The 25447-nt window shown below is 43.8% G+C and overlaps 1 protein-coding gene across 1 annotated transcript in view; it reads left to right on the plus strand.

Moving 5' to 3' along the window:
* Positions 1-24774, plus strand: part of LOC147701151 (sialic acid-binding Ig-like lectin 13) — a 257134-nt gene extending 232360 nt beyond the window's left edge. Inside the window, exon 10 of the mRNA XM_086928585.1 lies at positions 23229-24774. Within this exon, the coding sequence (XP_086784711.1) occupies positions 23229-23438 (210 nt within the window). The 3' untranslated portion in view covers positions 23439-24774. The remainder of the gene's footprint in view (positions 1-23228) is intronic.
* The last annotated feature ends 673 nt before the right edge of the window (positions 24775-25447 follow it).

Here is a 25447-nt window from a genome sequence, read left to right on the forward strand (position 1 = left end):
GCCGATCGCGAGCATGGAAAAAAAACATATCAGTGCTGGATGCTTGTGCGCACTGTGCAATCATTGAAAATGGCATCTTGCACAGTGCGAACAGGGTACTACGCAGTTCGCGTAGTGCTACGCGTAGTTCGCATAGTGCGAAGTGCACTTCACGTAGCTACTCGTAGCTCTGCTTCGCGAACTACGCCCAGGGTTAGGCGAAACCTCAAAACCGGTCCTAGGATGCTTGTTTCCTGTCATAGGAGGACCTGGCGTGGCAGTTCGTGCTGGACTGTTCCCATTGGGTGCAGGGTCAAGACTGATTTGCATATGACTGGGTCCAAACTGGAATGGCATGGTGAGCAAAAAAACGATGGATTTAGGCCCAGATCTCTGTACTGGGGTGAATGTATGACATTGTTCTGCATTCTGTCCATCAATAGTTCTTTTTGCATGTGTATTAAGTCACATCAAGATTGCCAAGTGAACCGCTCAACGATGTATGTAGATAGCTCATGCCATTACATGGCCACCCTCACAGGCACCATTTCATAGGCAATGCTCCTAGTGACAAGTTTTGGCAAACACTGCTAGCAAAGCTCAATACATGTACTTAACATTACCTGAGTAGACAGGCTAACTCTTACACAGTACATTATGTTGTAGACGTGTATATAGCACACAATGATATTTAATGTGATCTTAAAACATTTTTTGGGCTAAAACTACCTAACCTACAGAAACCAACTATTCTAACCTAACCTCCACTACCTTGTCCTAAATACTATCTAAAACTACCTTAACTTAAACGACCTTACTCTACACATATAGCATAACATAATAAACATCAACCTCCCACCCCCCTTAAAACAAGTCTTCAGACTAAGACAACAGAAAGTAAATCCATTCATCATCTACCCACATATATAGTCATACACAAATATATATATATATATTGTGGGAAGCTGGCTCTGTATATGGTATACCACTAGGTGGTTATACCATGCAGAGAGTCCATAGATTCCCCCAGACAAATACAGGGCTCAATGCAAACCAAAGTGCTCTATTTGTGGTAGTGTGGTCGAGCAGCCTTAGTAAAACGCAGAGGAGTGTAAGACATCTGTTGTGTGCACGTTGACCAAGAAATGACACACAACTCAAAAAGGAGATCGACACCAAATTAAAAAAATAAGCTTTATTTAAGATTTATTTTAAGACTAAGATCTTCGCAAAAAGGTAAGTACGTTTTTAAATAGAAATAATTTTCAGTTTCAAAAGTGGACACAGTTCAATTTTTAGTCTTTGCAATGTTAACCTATGTAGGAAAACAATAATGCAGTGTTACAGGTTTGTAAGCAACTTACAAATCCAGTCTTGAGGTTGCAGGGTCAGCAGAGACCTAAAGCCAGTCTATGACCTCACCAAGGTTGGTAGGTTTTCAGGGAGCACCTCTGAGGTGCCCTCTGAGTATGTTTCCATAAATCCCACACTGGCGTAGAGTTGTCGAGTTCTCAGCCCATGTACTCTCGATGGCTTCCCTAGCACATACAATATTATGGAATATATCGAAATACTGTAGAGACATATCTGCAGATTGCAGATACGCCAACACCAGTATAGTGCACCCTACCTTAGGGTTTATAAGGGTGAATTACCTATATCTTAGGCAGTGCTAGTTGGCAGGGAGTGTGCCATGTCGACTTTGCTGTTTTGTCTGCACCAGGGCATGCATGCAGCAGTGGCAGTCTGCATGACATAGGTGAGGGGTCTCTAATGGACCCTCTTCAGTCCCAATTACCAGGTACCATTTACTGGGGACTTAGAGGGGGCCTGAAGGGCAATTGTGGAACAATTTGAGAGAAGGAGACTGGCCACAGGGGACCTGGTTGGCAGGGACCTGGTGCACAACAATTTAAACCGCATCATGTTCTAGGCAAAAAGTGCGGGTACACCATGTCAAAAGAGGCTGTCTATAAACACATATACTGCCCACCAACCCCACACCTACAAAAAAGATAAGTGCCTACCCCACCAAAACCCTTTAAACTACCATACCTATCCTATTCTACACTAACTATTCTAAGCTATCCTATAAAAACATCATATACTAAAAACAACTATGTATAAGGAGAAGGGAAGAAAGGGTCCCTGTGGCCCATTGGGGGTGTGGCTGTCTCTCCAAGGCCTCCATAATATCATTGAGGAGCCAAATTGCACTGGCCATCTCATATTCCAGCCCTGCCACTTTGCAATTGTAATGTCCGATATGTCCCTCCACATGGGAAACATCCTTTACAGCGCAGTGATTACATCATACTAACTTTACAAATGCAGTCATTACAACTCAACATCCTTTACATCGCGTCACTACAACGCATACCATTACAACACATAGCTTTTATCCCCACACTATCCAACGCTTACCCTACTGTTGCACTCACTGAAGTGGAAATAGTCATTTTTACCCCTACACTATCCAACACTTACCCTACAGTTGCACTCACTTGAGTGGGAATAGTAATTGTTACCCCTACACTATCGAACACTTACCCTAGTGTTGCACTCACCGGAGTGGGAATAGTAATTTTTACCCTTACAGTATCCAACACTTACCTTATATGCAATGTAATGTTATGCTTTGTAATGTATGCGTTGTAATGGTATAATGCCATGTAATGGATTGCGTTGTAAAGTTAGTTTCTAAAAATGCGTTGTGATGGCATGCAATGTAACTTCATGCATTTTAATGGATGTTGCGATGTGAAAACTGCATTGTAAATGTATGCGTTGTAACATCAGACATTCCTAGCATATCCTGCTCAATGGTGGCCACCTTTTCTGTGGACTACATCTGGTCCTGTGTGCTTTGCAGTGGAGGTGCTGGCAACCGGTACAGCAGAACCACCCAGGTCTGCTCCAACAGACTTACCTTGGTAGGCCTGTCCACTGTGGGAAGAAGGTCCATTTGCCGGATGTCTTATCCTTTGCAGCTTTCTTGTTCACTGCCTGATATGATTTGGCAACAAGCAAGATGTGGCGGTATCATACCTCGAGGATAGAGTGTTGCCTCTTCTGCATGTTGCCTGTTGAATCAGAATAAAAAACTGTCATACAAAGGAAACTGGTAAAATCATCATGATACGTTAATTCTATGTTCAAACATCATATGTTGCACTTCCTATACCCAAAAATTATCTTGAAGGTCAAAATGAGCATACATATACCTAATATCTATCATCCCCTAATTTACTTAAGCCAAAGTACCGAAGCTTAGCAAATGTTGTCTAATGCAATTGCACCATCTTGGCACATCTAGGTGTGACCATCTCACAACAGAGTATGCTTATGAGCAATGCTGTTTTTGTACCCAAGGTATGGTACACATGCCATTTACACTGATCATGAGTGTCCTTGATTCCAAAATAAGATGAGCAAGGTCTGCAAAGTATATGTATTGTGTCACTATACCGGTCGCCTAACATGGCAAAGGCACATATCTGGACATATGGCTACCTGCACTTAGATGTAAGAATGGAGGGTGGATAGTTTTATAACATCATACAGAGATGTATGCAACATCTTCTATAGAAACTCTTGTAGGTCCATAGTGAACCATACCATGGCTCCTAACATACTACCAATGTATTAGCATGTGTCCCACTACACAGCCAAGTGTCTGTCCCTACATATCAGATATTATTGTCACCTTGCTACACATAAGCACTCAGCACATCCATTTGATGGGCGTGTGCATGCATGCCCTACATATCATCTGCACATGTATGTTGTGGTGTAAATAGCTATTGCTGTTCCAAGTGTGATCCTGTTTGTTATAAAATTGGGATATTATCCAGGGCAACACAATCTGAAGATGGACTGGGCACTGGCATGTTACATGACTATGCTGTGCATACATCCCTCCGGTCAATCACACCTTGGCATATCTGTGAAGATGACATGGGATACAATGTTGATGTGTCCACCACAGAGTATGGGGTATTACACAACATGAGTGTGCCCTTCAAATACATTACCATGTGTGGAATGGTGACATCTGGCCTTGCTACACTTAGGGGCTTATTCACAAGTCCATCTGTCCTGGCTGAACTTCACTTTTTGTGAGGGTCATTTGGTGCTCACAGCAGGGCCATATTTAAAAGACCACATAAAGCCACACGGCATGGCTTGTCACGACCCTGTAAATATGGCCCTTAGTCTTTCTGCCATGACAGTGGTGTGAATCCCCCCTCCTGTGTGGAGTAGCCATAAACATCGGAGTGGGAATGAAATGTAAACAATACATGCAAACAGTAGAATCGCACATCTGAAATGCATTTGATAGGTTTCCCATCTCCAGCCGTGTTCACGTATGAATGCAGTACCACATATGCTCACAGACTATGGCATTTTGGTAATTGGCCTACTTTCAAACGATCAGACAAGTGGTCCATCAGTGATTGCAAATATATTCACCCTAACATTAGTCAGAGGCAACTGTACATCCAATAATTAACATCTACATTTCTGACATATTCTTTATGTTGCATATGATTTGTATGTGTTAGGAATGCACATTGAACATGACAATGCACAAAGCAGCCAACATCATACTCATTCGTTGCACTACACAATAAGAATTCACGATGACACTCACTGGAGATATTGGGATCCTTGAAGCTCTCCCCCTCACCACCTGTGTAAGGTTCAGGTCCACCTACAAGACATACCATGATACATTGCACTGTTATTGTAGAACACATTCACTGTGGTCAAGTTAAGAATAGTACATAAGAATAGCAATGGCTATGTAACCCTTCTGGTTGTAGTGAATCAATGGCTCAGGCAACATGCCTGAATAAAACACATTGGTAAAACAGGCCAACATGTACGCAGATATGAAGAGCCAAAGATGCATCAGGTGGGCACATTGCAGAATCAGTTCAAATACCTCACTATTATCAATTTTGACAAGGGTAGCAAACGTTTTTGGCTCTCTGCACCTAAATAACTCACATACCACACTCAGTAAGGTATAGCAATACCTATGCCTTTCTCGGTTCTTTACATGTGCATGACTATGCTATATATATATATATATATATATATGTGAACAAGGGTTTTCCCAGCCCGAAACGCGTAGTGCCCTTTGGCTTACCGGCTTCCCGGCTTACCGGCTTCTCTGCAAATAAAGATCCTGTGCAGCGCATTCTGTGGTCCGTCTCCTATGTTCCCTCGCCGGTCTGACGTTGGTTGACCTGGAAGTGGTGTTTGGAGTTTTTTCGGATATATATATATATATATATATATATGTATATATATCACACGATAGCCATCCTTATTCCTTTATTTAACAGAGATCAGTAGCTATCAGTGCTGAATAGTACATTGACCATACATGTCCTGTGCATCTCCAAAAATGATTTTTGACAAATCTAACATTGTTAGACATGGCATCCTTTTTTTGCCTCTGCCTTCTGCATTTTTGACTGTGTGCTGGACTTTGTTTTTGAAGGTGTTTGAACTCTGAGCACTTTACTACTGCTGATCAGTGCTAAAGTGCAAGTGCTCCTTTTGTAAAATGTAATAATGATTGGTTATCCATGAATGGCGTATTTAATTTACTGGTATGTCCCTAAAGTTCATTGTGTGGGCAAAGGGCCTGTAAATCAAATGCTACTAGTGGGCCTGAAGCACTGATTATGCCACCCACATGAGTTTCCCTGAACACCCATCTCAGGCCTGCAAGTGCAATGTCTACAAGTGCAGTTTTAAAGTGCCATGTCGACCTGGTAAGTGCACCCACTTGCTAGGCCCAAACCTTCCATTTTATTACATGTAAAGCACCCCTAAGGTAGGCCTGAGGTAGATCCGTGGGCATGGTGCACTGTGTGTGAAAGGTAGGACATGTACTGGTGTATTTTACATGTCCTGATAGTGAAATATTACTAATTTTGTTGTTCACTACTGCAAGGACTATCTCACCCATAGGTTATAATTGGAGAAGCCTTGTCACTTCTTACATCATACAAATGTAACTTTCAATAGGGAAGAGATAGAGACTTGGAGTTAAAAATACACCTTTCTGTGGAGGTGGTATTTAAATCGTGTATTTGAAAATGCCATTTTTAGAAAGTAACCATCTTCTTGCTTTACCATCCTGTGCCTCTTCCTGCCTGTAGAATCCACATCTGGTTTACACTGACAATTTGTGGATTCACTCTAGACCAAAGACTTCAAAGTTTTTGATGCCAAGACCCCCTGTCAAAAACGTTTAGGCGTACAAAAACAATGGGCCTCATTTATGAGCCATAGGCGTAGGGCAGCGCCACAAGTCTTCTTGCTGCGCTGCCCTACGCCAAAGTTAAAGGGCAGGAATGCACCTTATTTATGAAATTTCCCCCTATGTTGGCACACAATTTGCTGCCTAGCACAAACATAGGCCGGATGATTTTTGTGCAGGAAGGGTCACCTTCCTGCACAAAAAGAATCCTGAGAGGGGTTTTCCTCTTTCCATGTGTGCTCCAGAATACAGCACAATTGGAAAGAAGAAAAACAGAGTAGAAATTAAAATATTTCCCCTCGTTACGCCTGCTGTGGGGAGGCGTAAGGTTTGGCACTGCCCCAGGTTTACATAGTTTTGTAAATCTGGGGCAGTGTCAAAGTCCGTGGGCGTTGTGTGGGAACACCCACCGCAATGTCTAAGGAACACCTACTTGACATAGAGTAAGGCAACGCAGAGACGTGCGCTGTTTTGTCTTACTGCATTTCTATGAGGCCATGCAAAGCAACGCAGGGTGACTTTGCCTTGCCACAAAGATATGATTAAGATGCTTGTGCCGCCGAAGCTTAAAAAAAACTGACTCTTCAGTAGCGCAAGCCTCTCATAAATGAGTCCTTAGATAATTTGTTTGTTTTTAGGTCTTTTACCATCAGGCAGCTATACATAAAATAATGGGTAGCTTAAATAAAAAATATATTTAAAAAGTTGTTACTCTGTGGGAAATGCACTACATTATACAACGTCTATTATTTGATGCACTGCATAGGTCTGTGTAAATAGAGAGCAACAGAATTAAAATTGGTTGGTGCAGTGGAAAATAGTGACTTGTGTATTTTTAGTACTATGAGGTCACAGCCTGTGACAGAAAGCACTGTGAATGTGTAAGTCATTATTTTATACTTGTACTAGCAGCCCACCCCGGCGTTGCCTGGGGCAGAAAGGGGCTGGGGACAGCATTTGAGGCTTGCCTGCAGCCCGCCCCGGCCCCCGCCCGCCACGACATTGTCTGTGTCCCGGAGCCTGCGCCCAACCTGCCGCCCCCTACCCCCTCCCCCTGCCGCACCGGCCCGGCCCCCTCCCGGCCGTGTCCCGGAGAGCCTGATCCTTACCTCAGCCGCCGGTCCCGATCCAGGCGCCCCACCCGCACAGGCCGCCACTTCTCCCAGCAGCAAGCAGGGCCGCCGCCGCGGCAGTCCTCCCAGCAGGTCGCGATCTTTGCCGCCATTTCAGGAAGTGTTCAGGAAGTGTTGGGAGCGCAAATGATGTCATCACGCAGATGTCGCGGCCGGCGCTACTTGCAAGGGACTACTTTCTTTTTATTTCTAAACTTTTTAAACAACGTATATTTTTAATTTTTAATAGCCTATGTCCTTCTGCTTGCCCTGAGGTTTTCAAAGATGTCTTGGGTGTTTTGATTGGTGGTGTACTTTTCGGGTTTACCTGGCTCAAAGGACACAGTTCTCTCTTTATAATAGTAGTATAGATTGCACACATTACAAGATAGACTGCTAGAAATGTGCATAGGGTTGTAGGATAAAATGGAGCTTCCAAACTGTAGATTTGTGTAATATGAGACCATAAGTAACACATTTGGTTTTTTTCATAACTGTCCCTTTAATACCTTTTCAGGGGTACTAAGCATTGTGTGAATGCAAATGTAATTAAAAGCATTCACTTCACAGCCCAGTTGCTAACCACCACACGAAAAAACACATCTTTTCCATCACAATGCTTGAAGTGATTCGAGCAATTAAAGCCAAATCCACTCGGAAGCATCCTTTACATTTGCAGATTAATTCCTAGTGTATATTGCATTTCATTCAGGCAAGTAGGCACCCTGGTATGAAGGCTTAGTTGAAGGATTGTTTTACCTGTCTGCTGGACCTCTTAGTTTTACAGCACATGACACTCAATTAAAGCCAGCTGAAACATTTTAACGATTGCGGTTGGGTTTGTCCAAAAGGAAACAGCAAATTTGGTATTCCAGGCAGAAGTTAGGCCCAGAAATGCACAACCCCTTCCCATGACTCCAGGTACCCCCTGGGGGATGAACCCTGTAGATTGAAGACCTCTGCTCTAGACAGTCACACAAAGGAAGCTGAGGTGTGCCTTGCATATCCTGATTGCCTATGACCAAGCTGATGGGCCTTCTTGAGCTAGACACCTGAATTGGGATGTGCCTGTCCTCTCACATTGCTGTCTCTACCCCCCTGTAGTGTGTCTGTGTCCAGGACAGGGCAAAGCAGGATCTGTGCACTACTAAGACTACCCTTTCAAGTATGCCTACTTCAAAGGCAAAAAGGGGTATAAGTATTGGACTTGTAACCCCACATTTTTTAACACTTCAGGACTGACGACTCTGCCGAGAAAAAGAGTTGGAGAGCTGTCAGAAGGCTTTCTGCCCCTTTGCTGTGTTGCTTTGCTGGGTTGGCCTGTAGTTACTATTTCTGTCTTTGAACAGTGAAAGGACTAGACTTTACTTTCTTGAATCCTGCTTTTCCAAGTTCTCCAAGGGCTTGTGTGTGCTTGCCTCCTGTTGGAGTTCTTGGGCGATCAAAGACTTCATCTGTAGCCCCCTGACCTCCTCTTCTGGAAGTTCTGACCTGAAAAGTGGTGCTGATTCCAGTGCTGGGACCTTGGAGGTAGTTTGGCTGCTTCAAAAGCTGAAAATCCACACATCTCTCCTTCAGCACCATTCTTCCCACCGCAAGCGTGCATTTGAAAAAACAACGCATTGCTGCAGAGTGACTGAAAAATCAATGCTGTCCCTGTTTGCAGTCTAGAACACCAATTCGCTGACGTTCAAGACCCCTACTCTGAACTCAAGGCAGGCCATGCTGTGCACCTGAAGGAATTGTCCACGGCTATGGACATCGGCTCATCTCCAGTTTCACTGCAGCATCCACCCAGCACATCCGGAGTTTCCAGGCATCTTGCATTGCATTCTAGAAACCGATGTATTGCTTCTCCTCGCAGTGAGAAATCAACGCAACACTTCTCCTGCTTTTAGCCAAACCGACTTCTCCATTCCCCTGAGACTCAAGAATCGACACATCACTTGAGTTTTCTGACACTTCCTTCCTTTGCTGCTGTTTCTTATCTTGGATTTTGACACATCAGAGGTACTTTCTGCTAAAATCCATGCATCCATAGAGCCCCATGGACTGAATTGCTTAAACCTTCAAAAAGTGATATCTTGAGTTGTGGATTTTGGTTTTTTATCATTTTGGTCTTGTTTGGTTTGTTTTTTTCTAAACTGGTGTGGTGGCCTTTTTGTACTGGTTTCACTGTGTGTGTTTTATGTGCAAAAGCTTTGCACATTGCCTCGTGGATATGCCTGACTGCTCGTGCCAAGCTACCAAGGGGGTGAGCAAGGGTTATCTTGGGTGTGTAACTTCCTTATCCTGACTAGAAGGAAGGGTCCCTACTTGAACACGGTATGAACCACTGGCAACTAGACACCCTCATTTATAACAAACAGCAACATTTATGATATATGTTCCAATGTGTCTTATTCAGTCTGTCAGATCTTTTTATAAAGTAACTGAGGTAAATCGAATTTTATATGACCAGGTATGTCCCCTATCGTGTACCCCAACGTCCCATGTACATGCATGACCTCCGTGCATTTTCCCTCCATGGCCGAAAATGAAGACGCAAATGCATTTGCGTCCAACGTTAACATGTTATCTACCAAGTTCTCCAAGAAAGCAACATTAATTTGGTTTCTAAACCTATGTTGCCAACGTCTTTACATGATGCACTTTTAATGCGAAGCCATGTTTTCCTGGCTCTGCCGAGCTAGGCCCTGAATTGAGGCTCCGAAGTCTCTTCTGTTTCTGAAAGCTGCCGTTCTGGTATGCATCCCTGACCCCTGCCTTACTTCCTGCCAGCGAAGCAGTGCCCGGCTTGGCCTGCCTGTCTGCCAAAATCGTATTTTGCCTACAGTTATCTGCTCAGCCTCCTCGAAAACACATTCCAGTCTAGTGAAATAGGTAAACATATTCCCGGCTGCAGAGCAAAGGGTCCGGCCTTCCTGTCCTCCTTGCAAGTGATTTACTGAACCCGTTACCATGGTAGGCCCATGGCTCCGTGCATTGCACCAAGACACGTATGCACGCACTAGCATTCAGTATTGAACGGCCTCTGCCCGAGAGACCTTTTACTTCAGACATTACATCCTCCAAACATGAGATACCAGATATGCCATAGGTACAGGTTGCCCTGACATCCCAGACACCAGTCTCCTCCACTAGTGCTAAAGTCAAAGCCCCCAGTTCTCCCCAGTTACACGTCATGTTCAGTTGCGCGCGCATTCAGGTCATAGGTTTCTGCTGATCCTGCAACTTTCTCTATGCATCCACCCACATGTGACGTTTCTTATGACGTTTCTCTGACATGTACAGTGCACGCCCATGTGTACGCCTTTTTACACGCCTCCTGTTATGCACATGTGTTCTTATCTCTTTCTTTTCACCTGTTACGCCTACTGTATTGGTTTCAATTGTACTATTTTACTATATATAATGTGTAATGCTAATAAAACGTTGAATGTCCCTTCCTGAGCCTTAGTGGTGATGGAACATGATATCCGATCCTCGAGGATCTTTCATTAAAGCCCGTATGACTCAGATCCCACGGACTCTGCCTCTCATTTGAATGAGCTGTCCTTTATTGATAATTATATAGAAAAATGATACGGTAAAATTAATTTACCACATAACATGTAAGTGGGGTCCCCTGTAACATGCATTTGCCTCATTTACAAGAGTCATGCACAACTGGAGTATAATTTGTAAGGATGTCATGCTTCATCATTGGGCTGTTGCTCCTCATCGGGCCAGTGCTGCAATGCCCTACTTGTCCCCCGTAGGGTCACTTTTTCAGAGATATTTTTGATAAAGCAGTAATGGTATGTGGGGGTGAGTGGCAGTGGTGTCCTAACGTGGAGTAAAAAAATTACTGGATGGGTGCTTGGAGATTGTATTGAAGAAAAGAGTCCCTCTGTCATTAGTAAAAACCAAGAAGGTGGTGCTGCTGTGAGGGATGTAATGGCCCTCTGTAGTGTAAAGAAGGGGTCGCACTCCGACTCCACCCACCAGCAGGTGTACCCCAGGAGCATCATGGTAGATGCAGTCTTTGATAGCGTGTGCGCTAATTCGATGAAAAGTGTGTTATAGCAAGGTTGCAGCACCAACTCTGGACACCGGTGTTTCGGAATTGTTGTTCCTCGTCAGCAGAGTGTAGGTTTTTCGGGGGTTAGCTGTGCAGGCTGCCAAGTGTTCTCAGGTTGATACCTCTCAAGGCGCGAGTGCGGGATCCGAGCTCGTCAGCTCTAGCTCGAGGGAGCCAATTAACTGTAAAGAAGGGGTCGCACTCCGACTCCACCCACCAGCAGGTGTACCCCAGGAGCATCATGGTAGATGAAGTCTTTGATAGCGTGTGCGCTAATTCGATGAAAAGTGTGTTATAGCTAGGTTGCAGCACCAACTCTGGAAACCGGTGTTTCGGAATTGTTGTTCCTCGTCAGCAGAGTGTAGGTTTTTCGGGGGTTAGCTGTGCAGGCTGCCAAGTGTTCTCAGGTTGATACCTCTCAAGGCGCGGGTGCCTGACTGACATTCTCTGGTTCAGCCAGTCTACAGTGTACATGACATGCATGAGATAGGCTAGCAGTCTAGTTGTGCTATGGATGTGTGGTGGCATTAATGAACATGTTGAGATGTGCATACCAACGGTTACCATAAAACCTTCACAAACACCCACCATATCATGTTGTACTACACAACCATCAGTTGTATAGCCTGTCTCTGGAAGGATATGTATGGTCCATGCACATAGTCTTTACCACAACGCATAAACTCTGACTTGTGTATCATAAGGCCAGCTTGTTTAGCCACAACTAATCCGGTGTAGTCCAATCATGAATATGCGTGTCATTGGCACCCATCACAACATGTTTCTGCATTGGGTGGTTACTTGAAGTTTGCTGATGGGTATGCATTAAGACACGAAGTTCTCCTGTGAATTTCTAGCTACATTCGACCACTATATCTTGGGATGCATCAGTGTAAACCATTGTTTGTATTTGAGTGCAACACATCAACATGGTAATCTACATCATTGCTTGCTCCATTGGCATTTTTGCGTGGTGGGGCAAGTGTGGCCCCATTGTTACTAGGTAGACACTCTTGAACTGGCCAAGAATAGTATGTAGCGCTTGTATGTGTGATATGAGAACTCCTAATGTAAATGATATGTGGTTACAGATTTGTATGTTGCATATGTAGACTATAGGGGGGTTGTACTGTGTTCCCCTGCACATACAATGTGGATCACTTCACAGCCATACCACTATGTGTAAACATTACTATCATCCACAAATATGAGGCTGTACGAATGGCCAGCTGTACTAGACACACACACACACCAATATAGTACACTTTCTACGTTACCACACCATGTTCATTGTGGTTGGCAATGGAAGACTGTTTGGTACAGATTATTGCCATGCACACTAGTTTGAATGTACCAGATTGTGTTCAGTGCTGTTTGTTACACATTGCTACATAAATTACTATACTATGAAGTAAAATTGCTTGCAAACTGATGGTGGTCATATATTTATTTTCATTTATGTACAAGATGTTCATTTAGTCATTATTTTAGTAGTATTTTAATACATCAAAGTTACTCATACATCATTATTAAGTTTTTGTAATATATAGTCTCTGTCATTTTTCTGCAACTGATTGGACATTTTGATGTTACTCCTCTTCTTCCTCATCATCATCCTCCGCACTTCATGTCCTCATTGTCATCGCCCCATGGGGCATTGGTCCACACACAGATGTTGTGCAAAATGCAACACAATATTATTATTTTAGATACCTTTGGTGAAGAGTACAGCAATCGGACCACAGACAATTCTAGACTCCTAAGGCAGAACTTTAAGAGTCTGAAAATCTGCTCTAATATGATGCGGATCCTGCTTAGGGCATGACTGCAGTGCAGTTGGGCCTCAGTTTGAGGGTGTTTATAAGGAGTCATCAGCCACGTCTGCAGACCATATGCTTGGTCAGCTGACAAGGCAGGAAGGGTAAAATGAGTAAACAGTAATGACAGGGGATGGCTCCACATTCATCTACATTCTGTTATGTGTGCTGAATGACTCATGCACTGTGCCTACAGTATGAGAAGTGCTATGTCATTCTGTGCCATATTTACTAGTAGAAATTTGATATGACTGACACTGTACTACACATACAGCTGTACTGTCCTCTGTGATTCCCTGACTGTCTCATACTTGTGAGTGCCAATGCCATGAATGTGGGGATTTATCACCAGGAAGAAGAGTGAATTAGCCATTGAGAAGACAGATCTCTCACATTCATGTATTGTGTTTATTATTGACTATTATTGAAATTTCTGAACTGATTCATGTCATATTTTTAGACCTGTAGCTGGAGCAGGTGAAGTGGCATACTTCAATCACACATATTTGACATTGAGAGTTGGAGTCAATGTTATTCAATAACTATTGTCAAGGGGGGTGTAGTGAGTGGATATCAGTGTGGGTCATGATAGTGTACAAATGACAGTGCACTGTGTGCAATTAGTTAACAGTGCACAAGAGGTTTGAGTTATGTGGCAGTCTTGCACTGTACAGTGCAACTGGTACACTAACCACACTACTCTGCCAGCCTGATTGGGGACTGGTTAGAACACATGATGCAGTGTCCAGAGTTTGCTGCCTGTACTGGCAGACAATGTGTAACTTTGCTCCAAGACAGGAACATTTTTCCTGAGGCTACTGTGTGGCTGCCTGTCCTTGCTGCACAGTCTGAAGCCTTATAGAACAGATAGTGGGGTGTGTGCTCTGCAAAATGGTGCCCACATAGGATGCGATGTGCACATAAGGTGACTAATGTCCTTTACCTCCACACAGTGGTTGGACACAGTATTTCACATAGTGTAACATTAGCAAGGATGTTTCAAACAATTGAATGCACACAAAGGGCCTCATTTAGCATTTGTTGCTGCAGGGCAGCACTGGATGTCACCTGGCTGCGCTGACCTGCATCCAGAGGGAAGGACTGGAATGAGCCAGATTACTAACACACAGAAAATCCATAGTATGTTTGCTTTCGCACCACAACATATTAGTGACTAGTGCCAACTCACACCACCTTGCACCTTATTGCACTTGTGTCAGCATTGTGGCCTCAAATAACTTATGCTTTAAGGGGCACATTCCTGCACCAAAACAAACAATCTATGCAATTTCCTCATTCTATGTGTCCTGTGAAATACAGGTTTCATAGAAATTGGAAATGGTAGAGACATGTAGTTATTCATCCTCATTTCACCTCACTATTACCCAACAGTCTTAAGGTCACTGATCCTTGGATATGTGAAAATGTTTGAGAACTTCATTGATGTTGCATGCGAAAAGCCATTGCAAAGCCCATGGAACACATCCTCAACGCAGGGTGAGGTAACGCTGCACTTTGCTGTGACTTGCCCTACTCCATGGAGTGTGAGGTCATGCAAGGGCCCACAGACTAAGTTTGCATTGCCTCTTAGATATCAGTTGGAGACTTGCTCCACCAGAGTGTCATGGACAGTGATGCTCCAGCAGTACTGTTCATATGTGGCCCAAAGGTACATAGACAGTCTCAACATGTGTGACGTGTAGGGTTGTGCAGCAGCGGCTGCTACCGGATGGGGGTGGTGGCATAGGAATTAAATAAAGAAAGGAATTACCTTTTACGGCCAGACTGCCGCCGCCCCTCCTCCGTCCTCCGTCCTTGTTCTCTTCCTCTTCCTGTCCTTGCTGGTAGCAGGAATGTACCAGGGAGCCTGTGCATGTTCCTGACCAGACTGTGTAATGTGGCCTGGTAGGAACATGCAAAGTGTGCAGGAACTGTTTGGTCAGCCCATGAGGGCCGGCCAAACAGTTAATGCGCACTTAGGGAGTGCACAGCACTCCTCCCCTGCTCTGGCCAGTCCCAGTGCCACTGACTGCAATTGGGAAAATAAAATGAGAATAGCAGTGGGGTGAAGCTCCTATGCTTTAGCGGAGGAGCCACCACTGGGATTGTGTTGCACATGTGCCATGTAGTATGGTGCAATTATGTAGCCCTATGCCTACTACGTATGTACTGCCTCATTGAGCCCATGTAGGAAGCCGCCTCTTTTTTAAAGTGTACTAAAATGAAGTACACTGTGCAGAGATTCCAGTGGGTTCCAAATTGGTACACAGGGAAAATTAGATAATACTAATGCCTATTTGTGCTAGTTTGGGCGAGCACTTAGACATATAAGAGGGTATTGCTATGCATTCTTTGTTCTCACAGGTGCAATAAATGACAGACACTCAAGAAAAAATCTGAGACCAATTTGCAAAAATAATATTGATTTGTATGTAATTTTTCAGATCACGAACTTAATTCTAAGGTAAGTACTTGTTATGTTACGATTTTTCAAAGTTCACAAACTAAATCATTGCTGTGCACAACTACGCACAATAGTCAATGTAAGAAAATGGAAAAAGCATTTAAAATCACAAAGTAGGATCTTGAGGTTCTCCTTCTGGAATCAGGTACGTAGCAAGGCCAGGTCCAATGTTCCAGCAGTGAACGATCAGGAGCGTCCTGGATTCGGCTGGGAGCAGGGTGCAGAGGGCGTTGATATCAGGCTCGCTATAAAGAAGAGGGCCACCTGAAAACACACTTCAGAGAGGGATTTAAAGTTAAACCTGGAAGGTCCTACTCGAGGCAGCAGGTGGCAAGGGCCTCGGGATCATAGGAGCACAGCTGTTTCATCCTTACCCACACTGGGTGGGCTGCGTGCACAGCTGATAGGGAAGCCAAGCATCATGTGCCAAGATGGTCCTGGCGGTCAGGGGCAGGATGGCTGTAGGGATGATTCCGGCACAGCTGGGCCACTCATGTAGCAGGTCTCAGGGTCTCGAAGTCCCTCAGTGGGTGTCTGCTTCCTGGGTCATTGGAGTGAGGTTCCGTGACGATTTGAACCCGTGTTTTCAACATTGTCGTAAACTTATAATATTGGTATCAGTGAACCGCAAATGATCCATTTAGCATATCCTGGTGTTTTCGCTACGCTACGAGCAAGAGCACTCCTGTTATAAGCACATTTCTGATCTACCCATGGCATCCATCTTAGATTACGGCAGCCATTTTGTATTCTTGCCCTCACATAGTCAATGGACACACAGTGACCTCTGATCAACCTATTCTCACTTAAGGACACGTAAGCTTTAGCCGGCGATTCACCTTGCTAGTGACACGTGCACCTTAGGACAGAAACGCTGTGGTCGCATGACTCGACAGAAGCTGCCTCCCCAGCCTGAGGCCAGTCCTGCTATACTGGTTCTCGTGTTCGTTGGCCTGATCATGATTAGGCGGCCGAAGCTGGTAGCCTTGCCCATTTACGACCCACAAACATCTCTTATCCTGCTTTTCTATCTTCTGCACCTGGCTCTGCTCCTTTCCTTCTGGGCCTTTATTAGGGGGAGGTAACGAAATTTACGATGAGGCGGTCCGGCTCTTGAATGAAAAGTTGACATGGGATTATGATGGAACAGTAGGAACCCCTCGTTCGTAATGTTTTGACATCAGATATTATTGATGATTCTTGTGTAACGCCAAATATTTATTGTTTAGGACACGAAGGTTTAGAAATGTACTAGCATGTAAAGAATTTGCCCCAAGTTGAAAATTTAGTATTTAAGGAGCAACCCACTTTGTACAAATCGAACAGTCTCCTAGATTCTGCCCGTGTGTAGTATCTGTGACTTCTGTGTCCCTGCAGTAATAAACCTTTGGTCTTTGACGCCACCATCGAGAAGCCCGTGTTTCTGTTTATTTGTGCACCGAGACAGGTAGAACTCAGGGGTCTTCGGGTGTTGTCCCTGACACCTCTGGACGGTACCAAAAAGTCCAGAACTCCAGGAGTCCGCATTGGACTCTTTCTTCTCGGTCTTCCATGTAGGGGGTCTGTACCCTGGGTATTGGCACAGCATTGCTCTGGTAGGTCCTAGTGTCCTCTCACCCAGTAGGGGGACATACCTGACCCTCCAGAGCTGCTGTACCTCTTTTTGCTTGGGTTCTGTGTTGGGGTTAACGGGATGTAGCAAATCAGTAAACTAGACTTTGCGGTTCGGTGCCTGCAGGCTACAGGGGAGTAGCTACTCTACTCCAAGGGTGGTTCTTACCAATTTGTGGAAGGATGGCGGTGTTTCAGGGTTCTTGAAGCCCCAACATTTGCAGGACGAAATAGCAGGCCACTATTATGGAGTCTTAGAAGCAACCAGCCGGGTTTGGTACAAATTCTCTGCAACAGGTCATCGGTTCTCGGGTCAGCAGCTCTTCTTTGTCAGTTGTTATTCTTAGGTCCATTGAATCCAAAGTTCAGGGTCCAGGGATGCCACCTAAATACTAACTTTAGGGCCGTTGGAGGGGTGAAGGGGGCAACAGGTAATAGCTCATGGGATACCTACCTTTGGGGTGTCTACACCCTCTAAGTGACCACTTTATATGGGAAGGGGTAATACCATAGCTTCCTGTTAATTATTGCCATCCCAAGATGGAGGAATTGGAAAAGTAGTGTCCACATCACCTGCCCCACCTTAGGGGTGGTGCTGGATAAATGTAGGCACTCTTCCTAATCTAACTAGTTTCCCTTCCTATCCTTCTGCCAATGTGGAGCAGGAAAGGAGGGTTGGCATACTTCACTTTCTGGAGATGCCTGGGTTGCATTTCAAAGGTGGCCTCACCTTTGAAGCTTCTCACCCTGAAAGGCCATCTGAGCCTGGAGGAGGTAAGAATTTCATCTACCAGAGCAGACTTTTTCCTGCTCTCTGAGAGTGCTGGCTCTCTCCCCTTGAGGTCAGAAACATGTCTGGTGGTGGCAGGTTGGCTAAGACTAGTCAGAGACCACACCAGATCTTGATGGGTTTTCAGGGGACCCTCTAAGGTACCCCCTATGTGCATTGTTTAATAAATCCAACACTGGTATCAGTGAGGATTTATGAATATGAGATGTTTGGTACCAGACATCTTAGGGTACAGCAAAGCCATCATGGAGCTGGGAAACTCGCAAGACGAGTATACAGCCCATGCACTCTCTTTGGCTTCCCTGTGCACTTACAATATCGAAGAATGGACTTAGCTATTGCGTGGTCATTTCTGCTCAGGCAGATATGTCCACACATGAAACATTGTGAACCCTGTTGTAGGGCTATAAGTCCTGCAGTAGTGGTGACTTACCTATGACTGATGCAATGTATGTGGGCATGGAATACAGGACTGTGTGCCATGTCGACTCTTCAGTTTTCTCTGCACCAAGACATGCAGCATGCAATTGCAGTTTGTATGGTCTTAGTGAGGGGTCACTAAGGTGGCACAATTTGAGCTGCAGCCCTAGACGACCCTCTACAGCACCAATGCCCTATTTGCCTGTTGCACCATTTACTAGGGACTTACAGGGGCTGCTGAAGTTGTGTCAATTGTGGTACACTTTTAGGAAATCGATCTGGCACTGAGAACCTGGTTAGCAGGGGGCCCACTTTCAATTCGAAATCACATCATGCACCAGGCAAAAAGTGTGGGCTAACCAGGACAAAGAGGCACTTTCCTACAGCCCAACACTAATATGGTGAGGTTATCACACATAATTGATTTTTATGTGGTCTTGCATGTGCTTTAGAAATGCTTACCAACCAGTAGGCCATTCCCATAGCTCCTATTCCAGAAGTGCTCATTCATGATGGAATGACAAAAGATGAAGGAATTAGGAGCACTCCCCTGGTACTTGGCCAGGACAATGATGAAGAACCCCATATTGTCCATGATTGCCTGCACATTCATGGAATGCTTGTGCTTTCTACTGCAATATATGTGTGATGTAGCTGATGGAGGCACAATTGCACATGTGTGCAGTCCATTGCCCATAACACATGTGGAACTCCTACAATTGCATAAAAGCCTTTCTTGTTTCCTGTTGTTTCTGTGTTATGTTGGGGAAGATGAGGAACTAAGGTGGGAGGCTTATGATGGCATTCTGGACAGAGGGGAGGAATGCCGAATCGGATGCATTGGATACTCCAGGCACTCTGGCTTGGATGGGTTGTAATATTCCAGACACCAGCATGTGTAGTACAGCCAGTAGTTTGGCCTGCGGAGGGATGTTGGTGCACCGCTGCAATGTTGGCTGCAGCCTTGGTGTACCTGGGTGCAGGAGCTGGACAATGACTCACTCCTAAGCCTGCATTGGGTGATGATGTTCTTCTCCCTGAGGTCAATGAGGGTAATCCTCTGGTAGTAGGTCAGCTCCCTTCTCCTGCTCTTCCTCCGTCGTGATGTTGGTAATGATGGTGGCCTCCTTGGTGCTCTAAGCTGCAGTAGGAGTAGGTCCATGGTGAAGTAGAGCTTTCCAGAGTGATTTTTGTATGTTCTGCTTTTGTACCAGTGGCAATGCATCGTTTTTACGTCTGGTTTGCCGAAGCGTTAATTTCTTGACGCTTTTACCATAGTAGCCTAATTTTCCCAATTCGTTGTAAATATGGCTGCGTCAGTTCTCCGTGACTTTTGAAGGTGGAACACCTACCTCGCATATCATTTCCGCAATCTGATACATCCAGATCTGGCGCTGCTGAAAATCGATCTAATGTACAGACTTAAGGCAACAAAATTATTAACATTATAATGATTTCAATAATTGATAATAAATCAACATGAATGAAAGGAGAACTAACTGTATCTGGATATGCTTACAAAATTGATATGATTTTTATTAATGATAATATTAGAAAATTTGTTTCATTAAAAAAGAAGAGGGTCCCATACAAACTCAATCATTCATCTTCATTCATGCAGCAAAAGGCTAGTGTATATTAAAATGTGTAACCATTTTACATCTCAGATGAATACAATGATAACAATGTCAAGTTTTAAGGAGAGAAAACCAGTGTGGCACACAAGTATTAATCTCTTGCGTTCAACGCGCGTTTTGGCACTGAGCTGTGACTTTGTCAGGAAAATGGGCCACAGTAAATCAGAGTTTGTTTCTTATGTCTTTTAAATTGATGATTAATGCGATCCTCTTTCATTTGCTAATAGCTGTTAGGCACTTCTTGCCTGTTAGTCAGAGATGAGGATACACTGACTTGTGAGTATTCTGGAACAAGGTGTAGTTCTTTTAGTTTATATTTTTTAACTGTATGTCCCTGATTATGGACAGACCTGGCATCCAGTATTAAGAATGATCTTTCAAACATGTATTTGTGTGTCAGGTTCTGTTGCCACACGGCACGCACACAGCAATCACTGAAAATCGACGCAGGATTGGTAAAAGTGATGTTGGAGGCCTGCGTGAAGAGTGAATGTGCCGCTGCTGAGTAAAAATAAAAGGAATGACAAGAATTCTGTGCACACAGTCCATCCACACTCAGGCAGGTTAGTGGACTAGTTGCCCAGTCTCAAGCAATCTACATTTTGGCCCCCTTTTTATGTTGATGATACCAGAGGCGTTACTCACTTCCTGTTCCTGCACGGGTCGCCCTTTTGCATTATAACTACTTGAGTACCGGCACCTCCCTCACTTGCCAGCCCCTTAGGAAGACAGGACCCGTCTCTCTGCTGCCATATCCCAGGGAATAGACCCCCCCAGATAACAGTACTTGACTACGCCCCCCTGTTTGAGTCTTATGCAAGGCTAGTCTGGAATCTCATGTCCTCGTTTTGACTTTATTTTGCTAGGCATTAGCTTGTTTGATACGGATGTACCTGCTCGACTCTGAGTCCTAAGTGAATCATTATCGATGATTCTTTCAACTCAGACCCCAGACGCTGGGTCGGAAATATCACCGGCTATACGGTGAGTCAATGTTTCATGCCCACACGTCTTAACTTTCTTTTGGGTTCCCTGCCTTCACCTGTTACTTACTGCCCCCCCTGCCTTTTCTTTCAACAGGACCATTACCCCATTTGTGCTTACAGGTATTTCTTTCACCTATACTTTTGCAGCTGCGCCAGTATGCTCTCACTCGCCCACCCCCTTTTTTTCTCTTTCTACGGTAACCTTACCGTTATTTCTTTACTCACCTCTTGGCCGCAATTAGTTCTAAAACCTTTTTTACATAAACCATGTGATCACTTTTCGCTCATTGATTTCTGGATTTAGATTGGTCTTAACAACACCATTGCAACTTTTGTTTTTCATCGAGGCCATTGATTACCTGTGCATGTAATTTATCGTTTGTGTATCTAGACTTTATTAAGCCTGACTTGAATGTGAACCTTTTGTTCTATTATCTTAAACATGAACCCTTTCGGCATGTCATGTAAGTTATATGAGCTGATAATATCTGTCTCTGACTGCCCCTGGACCTTTTTACCACTGTTCTTTCACTAAGTAATAATGTTTTGCTTTTTGTGCATCGTCCGGGTTTTTACCCTTCTCCATGAATGAAATGTTGATTGAATTTCTCTGTCTAACTAGCTAATCTGCTTGTTCTTTTGAATGGAACGTCCTTTTGATTTTTCATTTATGTTGCCGGCATAACCGAGGAGACTTATTTTCCAGACTGTATGGTTGTCTTTTTTCTAAACCTGTAAAATTCTTACTGTTGATACTGTTACCTACCAGTCCAATTCTCACCATCACAAGCCAGACGTTATCCTCTTTATTGGGTTCCTAGCCAGAGTACCGACTCTGTTCTTCTAGATTATTGATATTGGTTGTTTTTTAATGTCTAGTGTTTCTTCTCAGTATTCGCGGAACCATATTTTTATATTTCCTCACCTGGTTTCTACCTATCTCATGTGTGATGTCACTACCTAACATGTGAGATGTCTTTTTTTCTCGCTTTCACATCCATCAGGGTTTTCACTCACGTAAGGGGATCTTCTGCGCAATGCACCATTTCACAGACAATACGCCATGTACATATTTTTCCATATTGTACTATGTTTTACATCTCACCCCCAGCCCTGAAGAGGGCTACGTGCCCTCTTGACGAAACACGTGTCGGCTGATCATTTGCTTTTGAAGTTACCTTTCAACAAAGGAAGGTCAAATACAATCCTTTGAAGAACAAAAAGACTTTCTATCATGTCCACTTTGTTTAATTTACTACCTATTGTGTTCTTTTAATTAAGCATGATACACCTATACACCTCGCTTAACGTGTGCACAGGATTCTTGTCATAATTACTGAGTGGGCCCTGGCTACTCTCTGCAGAGGTTTCGGATTCTCCTCTGACCTTGCTGCAACTTCTTCGTTAATGTTGTTTTTTAGCTAACACACACCGCTACCAGTTAAGGTACCACACTTCCTCTCCACAGAACCCGTAAAAATAAAGGAAGCTGCTGTGACTCCAGCTGCTTGTAAATATGCCCCAATATGTCCTGCATTAATACCTTGTTTCACCCACTGAGTCAAATTCTTTGATCTTAGACGAATCATGCTCTCCCTGTCCCTTTTTATTTACAGTGAGAGAGATGTGTTTGGGAATCTCAGGGATGCTTGGGAAAGTTTCCTCCTGAAAAAGGTATATTTTTCCAAAGAGTAATGTTAAGGAGGGAGGCTCTCAGTTGTAAGTTAGGACTGAGAAAACCTAAGGGGTTATTGCAAAGGAAAGAGGTTGAAATAATAACAAGACATGCTTTGAGGAGATGTAAAAAAGGTTTGCTTTATTATACTTCATCACTATGGTACTTCAAGACAAGCTCCCGATTTAGTAAAAAAAAACTGCTACAATTCTCAAATCAGAACAGATTAATGTTATGCACATTATCTTTAAAAAAATATATAATGCAAAAAAACGTGGTGCATGTATAAAGCATATGGAAAACATAACACAGTTATGGGATCGTCCATGTTTTCTTACCCTTCTGCTATTTTTGTGGCTCACATTTTCCTTTCCCTTCTTTGCTTTTTGTGTAGGGTCCCATTGCTGCCGCTGCTGCAGATCATGGGGCTGAAAACAAGCCAGGTTCTGATGTCACAAGTACTGAGCGCAAAGAAGACCTGTACGAGAACTTCAGAGAGGACAACCTCCAGTACGCGTCCATCGACTTCTCCAAACTGAAGCCCGGAAGCAAGGCCACCGCTGCCCCGGAAGAGACTTTGTATTCCGAGGTCAAACTGCACTAGCAGAGAGCCTGTTGGAACTTATGACATGTGGAATGTATTTCATGAGATGTTCGACTTCATGACGGCTGTGATGATTTTGTTGACCTTCAACTTTTGTATGGTTTTAGGAAATTGAGATACATTTTCTTATCAATCAAAAAGCCAACACCTGTGTCTCTATACTTCTTGGAGAATGGGATCCCTTTTCCATAATACCAATAGCATCTTATTCTGCCTACTATACATAGAAAAGGTGAGGTCATGTTATGCCTTGGCAATGAAACAGGACAGATCAGGGATGTGTTAATGGCTACTGATGTGATGCTTTCTGATTGATAAGTTGATGTGACATATTGATAACGATTATTGAAACTCTCCAATAGATGAATTCATCTATGATAAAACAGATGAATCAGAATAAAGAAGGTGATTAGAGGCTGTCACAGATCAGTGCAAATTGCAATCTAGTCACACATCTAGATGCTTTTCTGATAGTGTAGAATTCTGTTTCTGTGCTCAGTTTAGTTCACAAGATGCCTATTTTGTAACTGAATATTTTTTTAGTGCAGTCAGTGTCTTTCACTTACAACCTATTACACACTCTTGTGCCTTGTGATGCACTGCCTGAACATGAAACTATCACACTCCACTATCATGACATGCATCAACCTCAGCTACTCACGTCCATATTTTGCGTGAGTTCATCAAACTCATCCCCTTCACAGTTCATGGATACTGTAATGGGTCTCAGTCACACCAGTTAACCGGAGGTCATATTGATTGACTGAAGCTATCCATGGTATTTGTGGATTGGGTCCCCATAGAGCGCTGTCACTATAAGCTGCACTGTGATAGTACAGGCAGCATGGTTTCTTGTGGTTGTGTTATATCGATCATCTAGGACCATCTAAGAACTGGAGCTTCTGAGGAACTTTTATACCACGATTTTAGCTTAGCGCCAAGTGATAGTTCGGCTTTGTGAAATCTAACCCTTCTTCTGCTGTGTGGTCCATTGGCTAGTTCTTATGTCAAAGGCTTCTTAATAATTATGTCAGGTGCGTCCGATGCGGGTCCTGTCTACGTGAGACAATTAATCAAGAATGTTCAAGACATCAAGATCTAATATCAGGATATCATCATAAGATAAAATTGCACAATCTAAAAGTAACTCATTTAGATGGCGGCTTGATAGCCTGCAAATATATATCATTGTTCCGGACCTTTTAGACTCACATTTCAAATCCCTGAGGCCAGTGCTTCATTTGTAAAAGAATAACTGGCAAGACTCTCGTCTGGAGGCAGCTGCAGGTTGTACCACACAGGAAACATCCTTTACCACGTAACCATAACAAGGTGGTATGGTCACATTGTGGTTTTAACAACGCAAGTTGTTACCACGACTTGCACTGGAGGGAGCTCTAGACTAAGGAATATTGTGAATTTCTATTCCAACACCTTCCCTACTGTGTGTAGACTGGAGTTGAAATAGTTATTCACACTATTCCTAAGTCCAGCACCCTGCAGCGCAAGTCAGTGTAACGGCTTGCGTTGTTAAAACCGCAATGTATGCGTTGTATCATCATAGATCCATACCACACATTGCTCCTACCAGCTGACAATGGCAGTACAAACACCGCTACTAACCATCTCACTCTTTCAAGTGTGACAAGTCAGACTATTCAAGTCCCCCAAAACAATAAGAATGGCTTTGAAGGCAAGTATTTGTCATTGTAAATGTCATTGTAAAGGTAAACTGAACAGATAAACAGCCGTTGTTGAACTCACATGTAAATAGCCAGACAGAGCCACCATATAGTAGACTGTCCAAAAGCCCTGGTGCTGTCAATTAGGTGCCGGCTCCGAACACCAGAAACCACCAGCTCAAACTAAGCACTACGTGAGGCATAATACTAGATAACTACATAGCCTCAGATAAAACATTTTTGCATTTTTATGAGTCTCTACAAGATAATATGTTAAAGAGAATTTTATGTTGTGTGCACTTCTGATGGAAGTGATCACTCTACATG

Source organism: Lissotriton vulgaris, chromosome 7 (genome assembly GCF_964263255.1).
Source record: "Lissotriton vulgaris chromosome 7, aLisVul1.2, whole genome shotgun sequence".
NCBI classification, from domain to species: domain Eukaryota; kingdom Metazoa; phylum Chordata; class Amphibia; order Caudata; family Salamandridae; genus Lissotriton; species Lissotriton vulgaris.